The 20,309-nt window shown below is 46.5% G+C and overlaps 1 protein-coding gene across 1 annotated transcript in view; it reads right to left on the reverse strand.

The window, feature by feature from the left end:
- The window catches only part of LOC140392923 (putative DBH-like monooxygenase protein 2), a 289,303-nt gene that overhangs the window by 64,559 nt on the left and 204,435 nt on the right, over nt 1-20,309 (reverse strand). Inside the window, exon 11 of the mRNA XM_072478705.1 lies at nt 17,394-17,524. Within this exon, the coding sequence (XP_072334806.1) occupies nt 17,394-17,524 (131 nt within the window). The remainder of the gene's footprint in view (nt 1-17,393; nt 17,525-20,309) is intronic.

A 20,309-nucleotide genomic window follows, 5' to 3' on the forward strand; every position in this document is an offset into this window, starting at 1 on the left:
TCCCAAATCGCTCGTGCTCAATTCCCATACATAAATACCACCCTGTATCTTAATCCAAAATTACTAGCCGCTACAATAGGGGTAGTTTTACTCCTAGATACTGGGGCGGAAATGCCCCTCATAGATGAAGGATTTGCCCGCTACCATTCCTTAAACAGACCCATAATAGGGACCAAAAGTGTAAAAGGCATAACTTCAGAAGTAAAACAAATACCATTGGTACAGATCACCCTTCTACCTAATGATCAAGTAATTAGATGTCAAGCTGGACTATGGCCAAATTTAGACAAAGATCAAGATTGCGACATTATCCTATCCCAAGACATAATTCAAAAGTATGACTTACTTCAATTAGCCCCTCAGCATAATAGGAAAACAGTTAGAGGAAATCCTTAAGGATAGCCCAGACAAACAGACAAAAGCACAAATTAAAAACTTAATTCTCAGACACTGGGACTTATTCCAAAAACATCAGAATCACTGCGGACTGCTAAAAATCCAACCAGTCACAACCGGAGTCAACGACTTCCCGGTTCAGAAACAATGGTTCATCCGAGATCTGGAGTGCAGAGCCGCGCTCCAAAAAAACAATTGACTCCCTATACCAACAAGGCGTTCTGATTAAAAGATCATCTCCTTATAATTCCCCTATGTTTGGAATTCCCATAGCTAAAGGCGGAGTCAGACTTTTAGTCGACTATCGAGAACTAAACCGCATTACGATTCCAAACGCCGCCCAATCCGCTAGCATACAACAAGTTACACAACAGATTAGCCGAAAAATGTACAAATCCACTTTAGACTTATCTAATGGCTTCTGGTCACACCCAATCCACCCCGAGGAGTATGATTACACAGCATTCACTGGTCCTAATGGCCACCAGTACGTCTGGACCCGACTCCCGCAGGGCTTCCGCAATTCGCCTCAGCTCTTCGCAGCCGGCGTCATTTCAGCATTAGCGCCCATACGTCATAAGTACGGTATCGACGTCTATGTAGACGACGTGTACGTGACAACTGACACCCGTGAACAACACTTAGAAGCCCTGGACAAAATCTTTACCCTTTTAAAAATCCATGGATACACAGTCGGCCTTAAGAAATGCCAATTGCTTAAAAAATCAGTTGAATACCTCGGTATTTGTATTGTTATTGTTGCGTTTGCTTTGTAAGAGGGGAAAAATTGTTGTTTGGGAAAAAAATTTCAATAAAACATATTTAAAAAAAAAAAGAATACCTCGGTATTGATGAACGATCAATTAAACTCAAAGACGAGGTTGTATCATAACTGAAGGCTTTAATAGACTAGATCTGTTCCCCAGCAGCTTCGGTACAGAATGAGGGCTGCTGGGACGGCATCTGTTCTTATACCCCGCCTGTCAGGGCGGAGCCACATACCAAACAGCCAATGGTAAACTCTTATGTTTACCCAATGGTCTACAGCCTCTCGGGTACTGCAATACCTGATACTACCACATTCACCCCCTGTTAAAAAAAAGTCCGGCGGGGGTGGTGGCCAGTGGTTTCAATTGCATTTAACATGGTATGATCAGATATGGAGGTACCGTGAGTATTCACAAGCGTGGAAGATATATACAGTCAGTGTTCATTTACAATGTAGCAATCAGTCGGTCGGATGGCCTGGTCGTCCTCCTGGATCGTCTGAACCTCTGTGGTGATTCTGGTGGGGGTCCGGGCGTCTGCGACTCCAGGAGCGTGGCTTCATCGTCCATGGCAGCTTCGTCACCCCTAGACGGCGCAGGTGTGACAAACGGTTGACACGAGAGGGGGCGCCTGTAGGGGGCGTCGGTGAGTGAGATGGCCGAGGTAGGAGCGGCGGGAGGACAGACCCTCCAGTGAGGTGCTGTGGGGGGGAGGGGTGGGGGTAATGGTTCGGGTGCGCGTGGGGTTCCGGCGGGCGCCAGGTCCCGGAGGAAGACTGTATCTTGCCGGCCGTCAGGGAACGCCACGTAGGCGTACTGGGGGTTAGCGTGCAGCAGGTGGACCCTCTCGACCAACAGGTCCGACTTGTGCGCCCGCACGTGTTTCCGAAGCAGGATGGGTCCGGGTGTCGCTAGCCAGGTTGTGAGTGAGGTCCCGGAGGAGGACTTTGTGGGGAAGACAAGGAGACGTTCATGAGGTGTCCAAAAAGCAGAAATGCCAATGTAGCTGCCTTACCGCACTCGGCATTACTTTTTCACTTATCCTTTTTAGCCTCATACTTGGCACTATTACGGTCTCCCTCACTGCAATGCAAACCTTTGACCTAAACTCTAATATAGGCCAGGACCTTAACTATTCAGAACTGAATGATAATGACAATAATAACAGGCAAAACTGACACCTATTATCACTGGAAGAACTGAACTCCACAGTCTCTGTACCTTCAGAGATGCCGATTCAACGATCGTATGTCAAAGATGGTATTATTGCCTATACTGACCTCCATCCCACAGTAAGGGCAGCAGGAACTATCATGGTTCCACACACCTTAGTCCTAGACACATGTCATTTCACCTCAACTCATGCTAAAAGAATATAGACATAAACTTGGCCTCCAAAAAACAGTGGCATCTGCTATCAGCTGAAATTGACCTCTCCCCAGCTGAAGCTTGCTCAATTCACTGAGCCAGAAGAAGACATCCTTCAGTATGCACACTGTTATATCGTTACGCTGCCCGAAGCCCGGCCACCAGTCACTCTAAAAGCGGACCAATGTACTCCGCTACTACCCTTAGATGAATACGCATTTTCGGACAATGGACGACAATCAGTCATAAATTTCTTCTCTCTCCACACAGAGGGTGCGGTGCCAAACGGCATATTTATGCAATTTTGGAATCAATTCCTACTGTTCCCCTCCAGGCTCTAACAGGGCACACATTCAAAATTTCATCAATCACTCGACCCCTGACTACCATATGCCTCAACTCATGGCTGATGAACATATTATTTGTTCCACTTCCTTCTACGGACCCTGGTACAAAGAATCCAGAGACCCCGTTAAAGATTCTATTAATTTCCTGAAGTCATTATCACGAAATTCATCCAACAACAGCCTTCCCGATACATGCCTACATATTCTCCAAGGCACCAATCACTCAGGTTCATGCCAAGATTTCTTTCAACCTATCACTCTTCGTGACGTTTGCAGGCACCCCCTATGGGTTGCCCTCCTCAATCAATCCTTATCAAACCATACAATTGGCATGAGATTGAACAGAAAAGGTATGGGAGCTTGTCCACTAGAAAACAGCACAATTACTAAACCCTATTGGCGTTGTACTAATAACCTCACAGCCTCTACATGGACAGATAACAGTAACCAGAATATCACCTTCAGATCTCTCTATCTTGTCCTATTAGAAAACGAGACCCTCCTACATTCGCTTCACCAAGCGTTAACTCCTATTCCCTTTTGGAACACTACCCTGGCAGATAGCGCAGAAAATTCGACTGCAGCAATTGACTGTGCCTGGCTTCAACAGCTTGATTGCCACCTCAGGAATAAACTTCCCTCTTTCATCTCTAACTTCAAACGCGACGTTCATCTTCTTGAACTTCCCTCAGGCCTCGCACATATCGCATACAATCTCACCGCGCCTCAGCCCATGGCCAGCCGCAAACACAGATCTACTTCCGCTAAAATAGTTAAGGGACAACAAATCTCAATAGACCTTTTCTCCAGGTTTTTATCCTGGAATAAGGAACTGACGAACAACCAGCAGAATATTGCTCACCATTTATTTCCCTCGGAAAACACTCGGCCCAGGGACTTGCCCTCTCAGCAGCTGCTATATTACATTTAGGGGCCAAATTATCGATCACAAAAACTTATACGCAACTACTTACAATTATTAACGCTATCCAGATGGGCCATGTCCCCTGGGAAGAGTTGGAACAATCAATCGATGAATATATGTCTTCAGACAAACATCTGGCTGGTTTACAAAGAGGAGGAACAACTGTAAAACTTTATAACGTCATTACTTCTAATCCTGAAGATCCTGCTGGGGATATATTAGGTGGTATGGTAACTAGATATTACCAAAGATGTCAGTATAATATTCAGCTTGTATTCTCAATACCTATGTTTCATGAAAATGGAGTGTCATTATTTACCTACTTTTTGGCCAACATTGGAATCCTCATTGTAGGGCCAAACACTGTACCCTAATACAGATAAAACCCGACTATAATGTTGGTATAAGTGAGCTGCCCCTTAAAAACCAGACGACCTTATTACACACCTCAACTAACGTTACCTGGCTCATGACTAAATTACGCCCTCAGGGATCCTTCTACATCGCTGATGGCTGGACACCAGTTAACCCCTGCGATACCAGTGCACATGGTTGCTCTGTAATAGCCATGCCAATCACACAGGCGCTCCGCTCCTACTTGTCCATGGCCAACGGCTCAATCATTATAGCCACAGCAAACTTTTGCGAGGATTGCTCACTTCCAGTCGGCACCTGGCTAATTACCCCTAAGGTTAACCATACCAGGTGTTGTGGCTATTTATTACCGCCAGTCAGACAACATAAGCAGTCTACCTACTGCCCCAAGGCGGTAGATCCATTCCTAAGGCTGCTTATCTCACAAATAATGGATGCCGCAATGGTCATCATACAGGAGCCATTAGTCCTTACATATACAGATTGGGACATCGAGAAACAGATAAAACACCTCCAGGCCAACTTGGAGGCAATAGACACTTCCTATACGGGAGCCATGAGAGAATTCTTTGCTGTATTAGACAAAACCATGAAAAACGCCTTCCCGAGACTACCACATGCATTCTCCTCTATTATTGACTTCACCATCAACACGGCCTCCAGAATGCTCAACTGGTTTGGCGGTATGTTAGGAATGGGAAAATACATAAAATATGGTTCAATTGGGATTGGAGGCATAGTACTGATACGCTTCCTTCGCCCAAATAGAAAATTGACAGTTATGGATCAACTATTACCTTACCCCTCCACGCGCTGCGCCTTTCACGCCACACACCTCGCACAATGTGGCTTCTACCTCTGCTTTATTGACAGATAATCGTGACTCTTCACCGAGAGAAGAGCCTAGCATTGGACTAAGACTGGATGTTCTTCCAGGACTAGAAGATGTTGATGTCAATACTTTTGACCGTAACTTCGATGTGTCTCTCTCTGACTAAAAATTATAAAACAAAAGAACAGTTTTTACAACCTTTCCACTTCCCCTTCTTGGTTCCTTGGACACTAGTATTTCCACCGGTCTGCTCAGCAGCATAGGTGGCCAAGAGGAGGATATGACCAGCAACTTGTGAATTATGACTTGCAGATTATGTCCCCCTAGTCTGCCTCACCTTTCTGTAACACTTTCCCAATTTCCCAATATCTAGTATTGAGCTAACACTTTCCCAATATTGAATTCTCCATTGCCATATGAACAAAGAACTTTGATATTATTAAAGGAGGATATATTGTGGTATTTGCCTTTATACCTCTTGCCCTGATTATATTGCGCCTTATCAATACTAGATTGACCCAGATCACCTTGGAGCTCCAACTGCCAAAGCCTAAATTTGAACCAAAGCAGACGACCAACCAAAAACAAATCTACAAACCATTATGTCTGATAATCCAACTTTCTGCTCCCCCTACTGCACCGTCCTCCAGCAATGGGGCTCTGCAAATCAATACTACTCAATCCAAACCGATCAACAAAGACAAAAGACCCTCTATACTCTGCGAAAGCTGCAACAATTATTGCTTGAGCATCCCGCCCCCTTATGCAGAAAATTGACATACCAATTCCTATACCCACGCTGGACCGAGGACTGGACCTCTTGCCTCACCTTGATGACCACGCCAACTGATGATCATCTAAATTTCAACTTCTATACACACCACCTGGAAAATTTGGAAAAGACCCTGGACATAGGGACACGTTAATCTTTTGCCGATCTAATAATGGCACCTTCACTTGCAACAAAGTGCAGTTCCATGTTGGATTAACTAAAGGAGAAGCTTCTCACTCCTATACTTGCCCTTACATTCCAGAGCGACCAGAAGAAACCCTTTTGCAAGGACTTATGAGTAAGGCCTTCCTGAAAGCCCATACTAGCCATTGTAATCTAACCACAGGAATGCCTATCTTTGTCCACAATCATCCTGTGAAGCAAAGGCACCTTACACAATTCCAGTGTGTAACCTGTTCCAACCAGAATATTTACTGGAAGTACTCTCCCATTTGTCTGCACTGTTTGATCCAAGCATGGGAATTTAATATGGAAATAGAAATTTGTTTTAACTACGACCCGAGATCCTCCGACCCAATAATTTCAGATCCCCAAGCACCTGACAACTATGAAGCCGATTCCAGGCTGGCAGAAAAGATAATTCTGAAGTTAACTTCTTATAAAATAACACCTCAAATAGGATGTACCCTGAACAAGCCCTCAAAATACTGACCATGGAAAAAGAAACAGGTCAGCAAACTCCATTCAATCCAATATGTACACTCTGGGCAGGAGGATATGCCAACTGCCTCCAAACCAGGCATAAATACTCAAATACCATGACACTAGCAGAGCTCCTACAGACTGACACCTTCCGTATGACCTACCCAGATGATGGTAGATGGATGGTCTGCCTGGAAAGGATAGTGTCCCTTAGAGGACAAGAAGATGTCCATAAAGTAATAAGACAAGCTGATACCAAAAACTTCCAAGAAATATTTTCAGTTCTCTCAGAATGGGAAAATGTCCTCTATGCCAAAAACGCCCGAGAAGAGAACAGATTAATTGATCAATTTAAGAAAGGATTCAAGGAATTCTCCCTCTGTCATGGATGGGGACACAACCAAACCCCATGCCCCCCGGCCTATGAGCACACGGAAGCTAAATTTCCCAACCTTACGCTGAAAATGATCTGTGACAAAGAAAGTCACGAAATTGGATTTGGTCCATGGCAATTGGATGCCCAAAAAATACACCAAATGGAAATAGCCAAATTAACCATGTATGGTCATTCTCCACTCCATGTGAGTACTACCAAACCTACCTGAACAACCCCAGGTCATCAACCCAGACTTTTGCTGATTGGGTAAAAAACAAAGAAAACCTGCTGCAAGGAACTGGCCGTATGGATTTAGAGTGCTGCAGAAAACAGCACTAAGATAAGCAAGTAGTGATGTCCACCAGAGATAGGATAGATGGGACTTATCCCACCTAGGCACTAACTCTAACTGACTAGACCTGCCTTATCTTTCCAGGTTGACCAACCCGGTTATGTTTCCATATACTTGGGAGGATACTCAGCCTATGGAGAAAGATCATGCTCATTACTCTTGTATAATCTACAATTTTAATTCTAATTAGCATGAGAAAACCTTAGGAATAGCTTGCCTTATAACAGGAAACTGTAACATTATTATTGAATGCATTAACCTTAGATTACTGTACCTTCGAAACAGAAATCAATTTCCTGAACAAAATACCCACAGTCCATATCTTGCTAAAAGAAAACTGCCCACAACACTAATCCCAGAATCACACTCAATTAAGGACAAATTACAAAGCAAAACTCCTCTTGGGATTCTGTTGTTATCTCCTCTTATTATGGACCCTCGAAAGATGGACTGAACCGCCTATTCAGAAATCAGAAGCATATATCACGGGGAAAACACCCATGAAGGACTGGTGGCAGAATCAACCTTTTTCCAAACAGTTAGAAGGAAAAGAGGAATGCAACAAAGGTGGACATTCATTCAATATGAACCATGACCATAAAAAGCGAAACTCAAGGACATTCATCAAGAAAACTATCCGAAGAAGATATTAGCCACCAGACTTATTTCGTTCAAGAGGAGGATGTGGCAGTATCCACCTATATTAAAAACTGATCAGAACTGATTTTATATTAAATCGGAGCTGATGCTAAATTAAATCATGTATTTAACCCTATATTAAAAACTGATGACGGATGAAGTCATTTATCTATTGTAAATCATTACTTATCGCAATAATGTTTTTTTAAATATGTATTACAGACTTATCTTTATAAGAGTCCAGATGCAGTGAACTCATTAAGTCTTGTGGCCTTATCTGGAAATAAGCTCTGCCAATTAAGGGAGGATATCACTTGTAGAATGGCCTTGCTACTATGGGGGCTACTGCTTGGCAAGAGACCCTGCCAAGAAGGGAGGCTGGTGATTTTCTGGAGATAGCTACCGGAGGTATCAACCTCGCATCTTTAGGAGCAGGTGCCCTGCTAGACCTCCCTGAAACTAAGGCCTTGCCAACCAAGAGAGAGAGGCTGTTCTTTTTCTTGAAATAACTGTGGGGAGTTAACTTGTTTTTCAGAAGCAGGTGCTATGGTAAAACTCCTCTCGAACTCCATTACTCTCCCTGAGTGTAAAAACAATATAAATATTCAAGCAAAAGCTGTGAAAGTTAGAGTTTCACTTGGCGAGCTGTTGAGATTACTGGGTGTTTATTGGAGTAAGCTGCTATCTCGTCTCATAGAATTCTGCTCTTGATTGAGTATCAAATTCCGAGACTACTAGCCGTTGTAAGTATAAAATGTTTGTGGCATAAGCAATTATGTAGTTAAGAAGGTCACAGGCTAACTCATCACGTATCCTGTATCTGTCAAACTGTATCATTTATCAAAACACTTGTATTACCCTTTTTTCTTTAAATAAATTGCATATATATTTTACCATACAGATCCGTGTCTATTTTAATAAATAAGAGTCACATTTAACTAAGGCTCATCATATGCTCACCCTTTGAGGCTATCTGGAGGGTCACATGCCCATGCCCAAGCTCTCAAGAATTAGAAATATTTAGTTGAAGTTAAGGAAAAGATAGTCATCTAAGTCATAGTCTAACCTGTACATTGAAGGTAGTGAATGCAAGGCACATTGTGTATACTATAATTAGAACTCCCATATAGCGAGTCTTACTTCAGATATTCACAAGACCTTGTCTGGTAGCTTACAACCTCGACGAATTAGGAAGATCTTAGATAAATACTCCTCAACTGTCACAATCCCTGGTCTTGTATTCTAGCCCTCTTGACATGAATGCTAACATTGCATTTGCCTTCTTAACTGCCAACTGAACCTGCACATTAACCTTAAGAGAATTGTGAACAGGACACCCAAGTCCCTTTGTTCTTCTGATTTCCGAAGCATTTCCCCATTTAGAAAATAGCCTATGCTTAAATCCCTCCTTCCAAAGTTCATAACCTCACACTTTTCCACATTGTATTTCATTTTTGCCACTTCATTGCCAACTCCCCTAGCTTGCCCAATTCCTTCTGCAGACCCCCTTGCTTCCTCAATACTACCTGTCCCTCTCCAGATCTTTCTATCATCTGCAAACTTAGCAACAGTGCCTTCAGTACCTTCTTCCAGCTCATTGATGTATATTGTGAAATGTTGTGGTCCCAGCACAGACCTCTGAGGCACACCACTAGTCACCGGCTGCCATCCTGAAAAAGACCCCTTTATCCCCAATCTCTGCCTTCTGCCAGTCAGCCAATCCTCTATCCATGCCAGGATCTTACCTTAACACCATGGGCTCTTAACTTATTTAACAGTCTCCTATGCGGCACCTTGTCAAAGGCCTACTGGAAATCTAAATAAATCACGTCCACTGGTTCTTCTTTGCCTAACTTCCTTGTTACCTCCTCAAAGAACAGATTTGTCAGACACGACCTGCCTTTGACAAAGCCGTGCTGGCTCAGTCCTATTTTACCATGCACTTCCAAGTACTTTGCGATCTCATCTTTAATAATAGACGCCACAATCTTACCAATGACTGAAGTCAGGCTAACCGGCCTATAATTTCCCGTCTTCTGCCTACCTCCCTTCTTAAACAGTGGTGTTACATTAGCCACCTTCCAGTCCTCTGGGACCCTTCCTGCCTCCAGTGTTTCCTGAAAGATCATCAGTAATGCCTCCACAATTTCCTCAGCTATCTCTTTTAGGACCCTGGGTGTAGTCCATCCGGTCCAGGTGACTTATCCACCTTCAGTCCTTTCAGTTTCCCCAGAACCTTTTCCTTAGTAAGGGTCACTGCACAAACCTCTGCCCCCTGGTTCTCCTGGAACTCTGGCATCCCACTGGTGTCTTCCACAGTGAAGACTTATGCAAAGTAACTATTCAGTTTGTCTGCCATTTCTTTGTTCCCTATCATTACTTCTCCAGCCACATTTTCCATTGGTCCAATGTCTATTTTTGCCTCTCTCTTACCTTTTATATGTTGAAAAAATATCTTCCTTTATGTTACTAGCTAGCTTGCACTCATACGTCATCTTCTCCCCCCCCCCCCTTATTGATTTTTTAGTTGTCCTCTGCTCCCTTTTAAAGGCTTCCCAATCCCCTGGTTTCCCACTAATCCTCACCACTTTGTATGGTTTTCTTTAGCCTTTATGCTGTTCTTGACATTCCTCGTCAGTGATGGATGCCTTGTCCATGCCTTGTTACGGAGATAGGAAAGGTTGTAGGGATAGAAGGAGTTTAGAGAGATGAGGAGCAGTCTAGGGACTGGAGGAGGTTACCGTGATAGGGAAGGCTTTCGGGGCTAGAATAGGATGCAGAGATTAGGTGAGATGTAGTGAGCTGGAGGAAGTTACAGAGACAGGAAGAGATTCCAGAGATAGGGAGGTTGTAGGGACTGGAGGAGATTACCGGCATAGGGACGGTTGTAGGAGCTGGAGGAGGGTACAAAGTTAGGGAGGATTGCAGGGACTGGAGGATGTTACAGAAATAGGGAGGGATGTAGGAGCTGGAAGAGGTTACAGAGATAGGGAGGGGTGTAGGGTCATAGAACATAGAACAATACAGCGCAGTACAGGCCCTTCGGCCCACGATGTTGCACCGAAACAAAAGCCATCTAACCTACACTATGCCATTATCATCCATATGTTTATCCAATAAACTTTTAAATGCCCTCAATGTTGGTGAGTTCACTACTGTAGCAGGTAGGGCATTCCATGGCCTCACTACTCTTTGCGTAAAGAACCTACCTCTGACCTCTGTCCTATATCTATTACCCCTCAGTTTAAAGTTATGTCCCCTCGTGCCAGCCATATCCATCCGCGGGAGAAGGCTCTCACTGTCCACCCTATCCAACCCCCTGATCATTTTGTATGCCTCTATTAAGTCTCCTCTTAACCTTCTTCTCTCCAACGAAAACAACCTCAAGTCCATCAGCCTTTCCTCATAAGATTTTCCCTCCATACCAGGCAACATCCTGGTAAATCTCCTCTGCACCCGCTCCAAAGCCTCCACGTCCTTCCTATAATGCGGTGACCAGAACTGTACGCAATACTCCAAATGCGGCCGTACCAGAGTTCTGTACAGCTGCAACATGACCTCCCGACTCCGGAACTCAATCCCTCTACCAATAAAGGCCAACACTCCATAGGCCTTCTTCACAACCCTATCAACCTGGGTGGCAACTTTCAGGGATCTATGTACATGGACACCTAGATCCCTCTGCTCATCCACACTTTCAAGAACTTTACCATTAGCCAAATATTCCGCATTCCTGTTATTCCTTCCAAAGTGAATCACCTCACACTTCTCTACATTAAACTCCATTTGCCACCTCTCAGCCCAGCTCTGCAGCTTATCTATATCCCTCTGTAACCTGCTACATCCTTCCACACTATCGACAACACCACCGACTTTAGTATCGTCTGCAAATTTACTCACCCACCCTTCTGCGCCTTCCTCTAGGTCATTGATAAAAATGACAAACAGCAACGGCCCCAGAACAGATCCTTGTGGTACTCCACTTGTGACTGTACTCCATTCTGAACATTTCCCATCAACCACCACCCTCTGTCTTCTTTCAGCTAGCCAATTTCTGATCCACATCTCTAAATCACCCTCAATCCCCAGCCTCCGTATTTTTTGCAATAGCCTACCGTGGGGAACCTTATCAAACGCTTTGCTGAAATCCATATACACCACATCAACTGCTCTACCCTCGTCTACCTGTTCAGTCACCTTCTCAAAGAACTCAATAAGGTTTGTGAGGCATGACCTACCCTTCACAAAGCCATGCTGACTATCCCTGATCATATTATTCCTATCTAGATGATTATAAATCTTTTCTCTTATAATCCCCTCCAAGACTTTACCCACTACAGACGTGAGGCTCACCGGTCTATAGTTGCCGGGGTTGTCTCTGCTCCCCTTTTTGAACAAAGGGACCACATTTGCTGTCCTCCAGTCCTCTGGCACTATTCCTGTAGCCAATGATGACATAAAAATCAACGCCAAAGGTCCAGCAATCTCTTCCCTGGCCTCCCAGAGAATCCTAGGATAAATCCCATCAGGTCCCGGGGACTTATCTATTTTCAGCCTGTCCAGAATTGCCAACACCTCTTCCCTACGTACCTCAATGCCATCTATTCTATTAGCCTGGGGCTCAGCATTCTCCTCCACAACATTATCTTTTTCCTGAGTGAATACTGACGAAACATATTCATTTAGTATCTCGCCTATCTCTTCAGACTCCACACGCAGTTTCCCATCCCTGTCCTTGACTGGTCCTACTCTTTCCCTAGTCATTCGCTTATTCCTGACATACCTCTAGAAAGCTTTTGGGTTTTCCTTGATCCTTCCTGCCAAATACTTCTCATGTCCCCTCCTTGCTCGTCTTAGCTCTCTCTTTAGATCCTTCCTCGCTACCTTGTAACTATCCATCGCCCCAACCGAAACTTCACACCTCATCTTCACATAGGCCTCCTTCTTCCTCTTAACAAGAGATTCCACTTCCTTGGTAAACCACGGTTCCCTCGTTCGACGCCTTCCTCCGTGTCTGACCGGTACATACTTATCAAGAACACGCAGTAGCTGATCCTTGAACAAGCCCCACTTATCCAGTGTGCCCAACACTTGCAGCCTACTTCTCCACCTTATCCCCCCCAAGTCACGTCTAATGGCATCATAATTGCCCTTCCCCCAGCTATAACTCTTGCCCTGCGGTGTATACTTATCCCTTTCCATCATTAACGTAAACGTCACCGAATTGTGGTCACTGTCCCCAAAGTGCTCACCTACCTCCAAATCCAACACCTGGCCTGGTTCATTACCCAAAACCAAATCCAACGTGGCCTCTCCTCTTGTTGGCCTGTCAACATATTGTTTCAGGAAACCCTCCTGCACACACTGTACAAAAAACGACCCATCTATTGTACTCGAACTATATCTTTTCCAGTCAATATTTGGAAAGTTAAAGTCTCCCATAATAACTACCCTGTTACTTTCGCTCTTATCCAGAATCATCTTCGCCATCCTTTCCTCTACATCCCTAGAACTATTAGGAGGCCTATAAAAAACTCCCAACAGGGTGACCTCTCCTTTCCTGTTTCTAACTTCAGCCCATACTACCTCGGAAGAAGAGTCCCCATCTAGCATCCTCTCCGCCACCGTAATACTGCTCTTGACTAGCAGCGCCACACCTCCCCCTCTTTTGCCTCCTTCTCTGAGCTTACTAAAACACCTAAACCCCGGAACCTGCAACATCCATTCCTGTCCCTGCTCTATCCATGTCTCCGAAATGGCCACAACATTGAAGTCCCAGGTACCAACCCATGCTGCCAGTTCCCCTACCTTGTTTCGTATACTCCTGGCATTGAAGTAGACACACTTCAAACCACCTACCTGAACACTGGCCCTCTCCTGCGACGTCAAATCTGTGCTCCTGACCTCTATACTCTCATTCTCCCTTACCCTAAAACTACAATCCAGGTTCCCATGCCCCTGCTGCATTAGTTTAAACCCCCCCAAAGAGCACTAACAAATCTCCCCCCCAGGATATTTGTGCCCCTCAGATTCAGGTGTAGACCATCCTGTCTGTAGAGGTCCCACCTTCCCCAGAAAGAGCCCCAGTTATCCAGAAATCTGAATCCCTCCCGCCTGCACCATCCCTGTAGCCACGTGTTTAAATGCTCTCTCTCCCTATTCCTCATCTCACTATCACGTGGCACGGGCAACAACCCAGAGATAACAACTCTGTTTGTTCTAGTTCTGAGCTTCCATCCTAGCTCCCTGAAAGCCTGCCTGACATCCTTGTCCCCTTTCCTACCTATGTCGTTAGTGCCAATGTGGACCACGACTTAGGGCTGCTCCCCCTCCCCCCTAAGGACCCGGAAAACACGATCCGAGACATCACGTACCCTTGCACCTGGGAGGCAACATACCAAACGTGAGTCTCTCACGCTCCCACAAAATCTCCTATCTGTGCCCCTGACTATAGAGTCCCCAATTACTAATGCTCTGCTCCTCTCCCCCCTTCCCTTCTGAGCAACAGGGACAGACTCCGTGCCAGAGGCCCGTACCCCATGGCTTACCCCTGGTAAGTCGTCCCCCCCACAAGTATCCAAAGCGGTATACTTGTTTCTCAGGGGAACGACCGCAGGGGATCCCTGCACTGACTGCTTTTTCCCAGTCCCTCTTACAGTTACCCACCTATCTCCAATCTTTGGTGTAACTAATTCCCTGAAGCTGCTATCTATGACCCCTTCTGCCTCCCGAATGATCCAAAGTTCTTCCAACTCCAGCTCCAGTTCCCTAACTCGGTCTTGGAGGAGCTGGAGATGGCAGCACTTCCTGCAGGTAAAATCAGCAGGGACACTAACTGCATCCCTCACCTCAAACATCCTGCAGGAGGAACATTGCACTTCCTTCCCTGCCATTCCTCTAACTTTCTACCAAGATCTGGCTCACAACTAAATTAATTTTTTTATAAAAAATAATAATAATATAATAAAATATGGTACTTACCTCAGACCAATGGGTTTTATTATTAGGTTAGAGGAGGAGGGCGGGTGGGAGACACTACACGTGTAGTGTCTCGGGTTTCCTCTCCACCAGAATTTATTGGTGAGGGTCTTCCCAGACGTCCGCGGGTCGACTTCCTGTTCCCGCCTAAAACACTCCCAGCAACCACTTCCGCACTGCTCTCGCTGAAACTGACTCACCAGCTGTTCTCACGCCAAAATCGACTGGCCTGCCCCTCCCAGCAACCACTTCCGCACTGCTCCCGCTGAAACTGACTCACCAGCTGTTCTCACGCCAAAATCGACTCTGGGTCTGGAGGAGGTTACAGAAATAGGGAGGGGTGGACGTGCTGGAGGAGGGTACAAAGCTAGGGAGGATTGTAGGGACTGGAGGATGTTACAGAAATAGGGAGGGGTGTAGGAGCTGGACGAGGTTACAGAGATAGGGAGCGATGTAGGGAGCTGGAGGAGGTTACAGGGATAGAGAGGGGTGTAGGGGCTGGAGGAGGTTACAGAGATGGGGAGTGTTTTCGGGGCTGGAAGAGGTTACAGATATAGGGAGGGGTGTAGGGGCTGGAGGAGCATACAGGGATATGGAGGGGTGAAGGGGCTGGAGGAGCATACAGGTATATGGAGGGGTGTAGGGGCTGGAGGAGGTTACTAGAGATTGGAATGGTTGTAGGAGCTAAAGGAGCATACAAGGATAAGAAGAGATCTAGGAGGCTGTAGGAAGTTACAGAGGTAGGGAGGCTTGTAGGAGCTGGAGTAGATAACAGAGATAGGGAGCGGTGTAGGGGGCTAGAGGAGGTTGCGGAGATAGGGAAGGGTATCGGAGTTGGAGGAGGTTACAGCGATAGGGAGGGATGTAGGGGGCTTGAGGAGGTTACAGAGATATAAATGTTGTTGGAGCTGGAGGTTATCGAGATAAGGAGGGACATAGCGTTGGAGGAGGTTACAGAGATAGGGAGGGGTGTAGGGTGATGAGGTTACAGAGATAGGGATGGATGTAGGGGATGATGTTACAGAGATAGGGAGGGGTGTAGGAGCTGGAGGAGGCTACAGAGATAGGGAGGGGTGCAGAGTGATGAGGTTACAGAGATAGGGAGGGGTGTAGGAGCTTGTGTTGAACGTATTTGCCTAATGCATGAGCTGTCTGTATAATGCTGTGACCTGGAAGTGATGATAAGGTCTACTTCCAGGTACTGTACTGGAACCACGGTGGTCTCCGCCTCTGGCTCCGCTGTCACTGGGGCCATATATAGACCGGCCTCCTGTGGGTGGCACTCATTTGTACAGCCGACTCTGGCAGGCGAGTTCATGGATAATAAAGCCTAATGTTCACTCGTTCTCACGGTCTCACAGTGAATTGACGGTATAACAGAGCTGGAGGAGATTACAGAGATAGGGAGGGCTGGATGGGCTGGAGGAGGTTACCGAGATAGGTAGAGCTGTAGGGTGATGAGGTTACAGAGATAGGGAGAAGACGAGTATGGTCTGGAGGAGGTTAGAGATAGGGAGGGGTGTAGGGACTGGATGAAGTTACAGAGATAGGGAGGGGTGTAGGGGCTGGAGGAGGTTACAGAGGTAGGAAGGGTGTAGGGGCTGGAGAAGGTTATAGAGATAGGGAGGGTTGAGGAGCATGGAGGAGGTTACAGAGAAACGGAGGGTAGTAGGGGCTAGAGGAGGTTACTGGGACAGGAAGGGTGTAGGGGCTGGAGAAGGTTACAGAGATAGCGAAGGGTGAAGAGGCAGGAGAAGGTTAGAGAGAAGGGACGGTGGAGGGGTTGGAGACACTGGGGCTGTTTAGCACAGGGCTAAATCGCTGGCTTTGAAAGCAGACCGAGGCAGGCCAGCAGCACGGTTCGATTCCCGTAACAGCCTCCCCGAACAGGCGCCAGAATGTGGCGACTAGGGGCTTTTCACAGTAACTTCATTTGAAGCCTACTTGTGACAATAAGCGATTTTCATTCATTCAGAAGGTTACAGATATAGGGAGGGGTGTCGTGGCTTGAGGAGGTTACAGAGATAGAGAGGGGTTTAGAGGCTGGAGAAGGTTCGAGAGATAGTGGGGGTGTAGGGGCTGGAGGAGGTTACAGAGATAGGGGGTGGAGGGGTTGGAGGAGGTTACAGAAATTGGGAGGGGTGTACAGGCTGGAGGAGGTTACAGAGATAGGGAGGGTTATAGGGGCTGGAGGAGGTTACAGAGATAGGGAGGGTGTAGGGGCTGGTGCAGGTTACAGAGATAGGGAGGGGTGTAGATGCTGGAGGAGGTTACAGAGAAACGGAGGGTAGTAGGGGCTAGAGGAGGTTACTGGGACAGGGAGGGTGTATGGGCTGTAGAAGGTTACAGAGATAGGGAGGGGTGTGGGAATGGAGGAGGTTACAGAGATTGGGAAGGGGAGGAAATATGGATGTTGTATGACAAAACCATGTCATTACTGGGCCGGACGCCAGTGTGGGTCAGTGAACAAAGGGTGTATGTGTCTGTGAATTTGTGCAATTAAGTACATTGGTGGAGGTGGGGGCGATACATGTGGATGAACGGATGTTTCGGAGGGGGACCAGGCTGAACGGCATTTGGAAGCCTGAGGAGCGTGTGCCTACCTGGTAGCTGAAACATTCAACGCTGCAGCCACTGTCTGAAGCACCTGGAGACTGTTGCAGCCGGTGAACTCATTCCGGGGATAATACCACATGAAGGCAAGGCACATTTCATCAGTGGTACCCAATCCACCCTGTGAACAGGACGGAGCATCAGAGAGAGATAACCAACACCCCTCACTGTAACACTGATATATCCCACACCCCTCACTGTAACACTCTGATATATCCCACACCCCTCACTGTAACACTCTGATATATCCCACACCCCTCACTGTAACACTCTGATATACCCCACACCCCTCACTGTAACACTCTGATATATCCCACACCCCTCACTGTAACACTCTGAAATACTCCACACCCCTCACTGTAACACTCTGATATACCCCACACCCCTCACTGTTACACTCTGATATATCCCACATCCCTCACTGTGACACTCTGATATATCCCACACCCCTCACTGTAACACACTGACATATCCCACACCCCTCACTGTAACACTCTGATATATCCCACACCCCTCACTGTCACACTCTGATATATCCCACACCCCTCGCTGTAACACTCTGATATATCCCACACCCCTCACTGTAACACTCTGATATGTTCCACACTCCTCACTGTAACACTCTGATATATTCCACACCCCTCACTGTAACACTCTGATATATCCTACATCACTCACTGTAACACTCTGATAAATTCCACAACACTTACTGTCACACTCTGATATATCCCACACTCCTCACTGTAACACTGATATAACCCACACCCCTCACTGTAACACTGATATATCCCACATCCCTCACTGTAACACTCTGACATATCCCACATTCCTCACTGTGACATTCTGATATACCCCACACCCCTCACTGTAACACTCTGATTTATCCCACATTCCTTTTTTAAAACAAAAAATATTTTATTGAAAATTTTTGGTCAACCATCACAGTACATTGTGTATCCTTTACACAATAATATAACAGGACAAATAACAATTACCTGTTTTATAAACAAAGAATAAATAATATATAACAAAAACGAAAACTAAAACTAAATGGCAACTGCCTTGTCTCAGATAAACACTCTCCAAAAATATGGTTTAACAATCCAATATACAATTATTTATAGCAACGACCTATACATATTATACATATATATTAATAACCCTGAGACTCCTTCTGGTTCCTCCCCCCCCCCACCCCGGGCTGCTGCTACTGCCTTCTTCTTTTCCATTCCCTCTATCTTTCTGTGAGGTATTCGACGAACGGTTGCCACCGCCTGGTGAACCCTTGAGCCGATCCCCTTAGGACGAACTTAATCCGTTCCAGCTTTATAAACCTTGCCATGTCATTTATCCAGGTCTCCACCCCCGGGGGCTTGGCTTCCTTCCACATCAACAGTATCCTGCGCCGGGCTACTAGGGACGCAAAGGCCAAAACATCGGCCTCTTTCGCCTCCTGCACTCCCGGCTCTTATGCAACCCCAAATATAGCCAACCCCCAGCTTGGTTTGACCTGGACCCCCACTACTTTCGAAAGCACCGTTGTCACCCTACCCAGAACCCCTGTAGTGCCGGACATGACCAGAACATGTGGGTGTGATTCGCTGGGCTTCTCGAGCATCTCGCACACCTATCCTCTACCCCAAAAAATTTACTGAGCCATGCTCCAGTCATATGCGCCCTGTGTAACACCTTAAATTGAATCAGGCTTAGCCTGGCACACGAGGACGATGAGTTTACCCTACTTAGGGCATCTGCCCACAGCCCCTCCTCAATCTCCTCCCCCAGCTCTTCTTCCCATTTCCCTTTCAGCTCATCTACCATAATCTCCCCCTCGTCCCTCATTTCCCTATATATATCTGACACCTTACCGTCCCCCACCCATGTCTTTGAGATTACTCTGTCCTGCACCTCATGCGTCGGGAGCTGCGGGAATTCCCTCACCTGCTGCCTCGCAAAAGCCCTCAGTTGCATATACCGGAATGCATTCCCTTGGGGCAACCCATATTTCTCGGTCAGCGCTCCCAGACTTGCGAACTTCCCATCCACAAACAGATCTTTCAGTTGCGTTACTCCTGCTCTTTGCCATATTCCAAATCCCCCATCCATTCTCCCCGGGGCAAACCTATGGTTGTTTCTTATCGGGGACCCCACCAAGGCTCCCGTCTTTCCCCTATGCCGTCTCCACTGTCCCCAAATTTTCAAAGTCGCCACCACCACCGGGCTTGTGGTGTATTTCTTCGGTGAGAACGGCAATGGGGCCGTCACCATAGCTTGTAGGCTAGTCCCCCTACAGGACGCCCTCTCCAATCTCTTCCACGCCGCTCCCTCCTCTTCCCCCATCCACTTACTCACCATTGAGATATTGACGGCCCAGTAGTACTCACTTAGGCTCGGTAGTGCCAGCCCCCCCCTATCCCTACTACGCTGTAAGAATCCCTTCCTCACTCTCGGGGTCTTCCCGGCCCACACAAAACTCATGATACTCTTTTCAATCCTTTTGAAAAAAGCCTTCGTGATCACCACCGGGAGGCACTGAAACACAAAGAGGAATCTCGGGAGGACTACCATTGTAACTGCCTGCACCCTCCCTGCCAGTGACAGGGATACCATGTCCCATCTCTTGAAGTCCTCCTCCATTTGTTCCACCAATCGCGTTAAATTTAACCTATGCAATGTACCCCAATTCTTGGCTATCTGGATCCCCAAGTAACGAAAGTCCCTTGTTACCTTCCTCAGCGGAAAGTCCTCTATTTCTCTGCTCTGCTCCCCTGGATGCACCACAAACAACTCACTTTTCCCCATGTTCAGTTTATATCCTGAGAATTCTCCAAACTCCCGAAGTGTCCGCATTATCTCTGGCATCCCCTCCGCCGGGTCCGCTACATATAACAACAAATCATCCGCAT

The sequence above is a fragment of the Scyliorhinus torazame genome, chromosome 16 (assembly GCF_047496885.1).
Source record: "Scyliorhinus torazame isolate Kashiwa2021f chromosome 16, sScyTor2.1, whole genome shotgun sequence".
NCBI classification, from domain to species: Eukaryota; Metazoa; Chordata; class Chondrichthyes; order Carcharhiniformes; family Scyliorhinidae; genus Scyliorhinus; species Scyliorhinus torazame.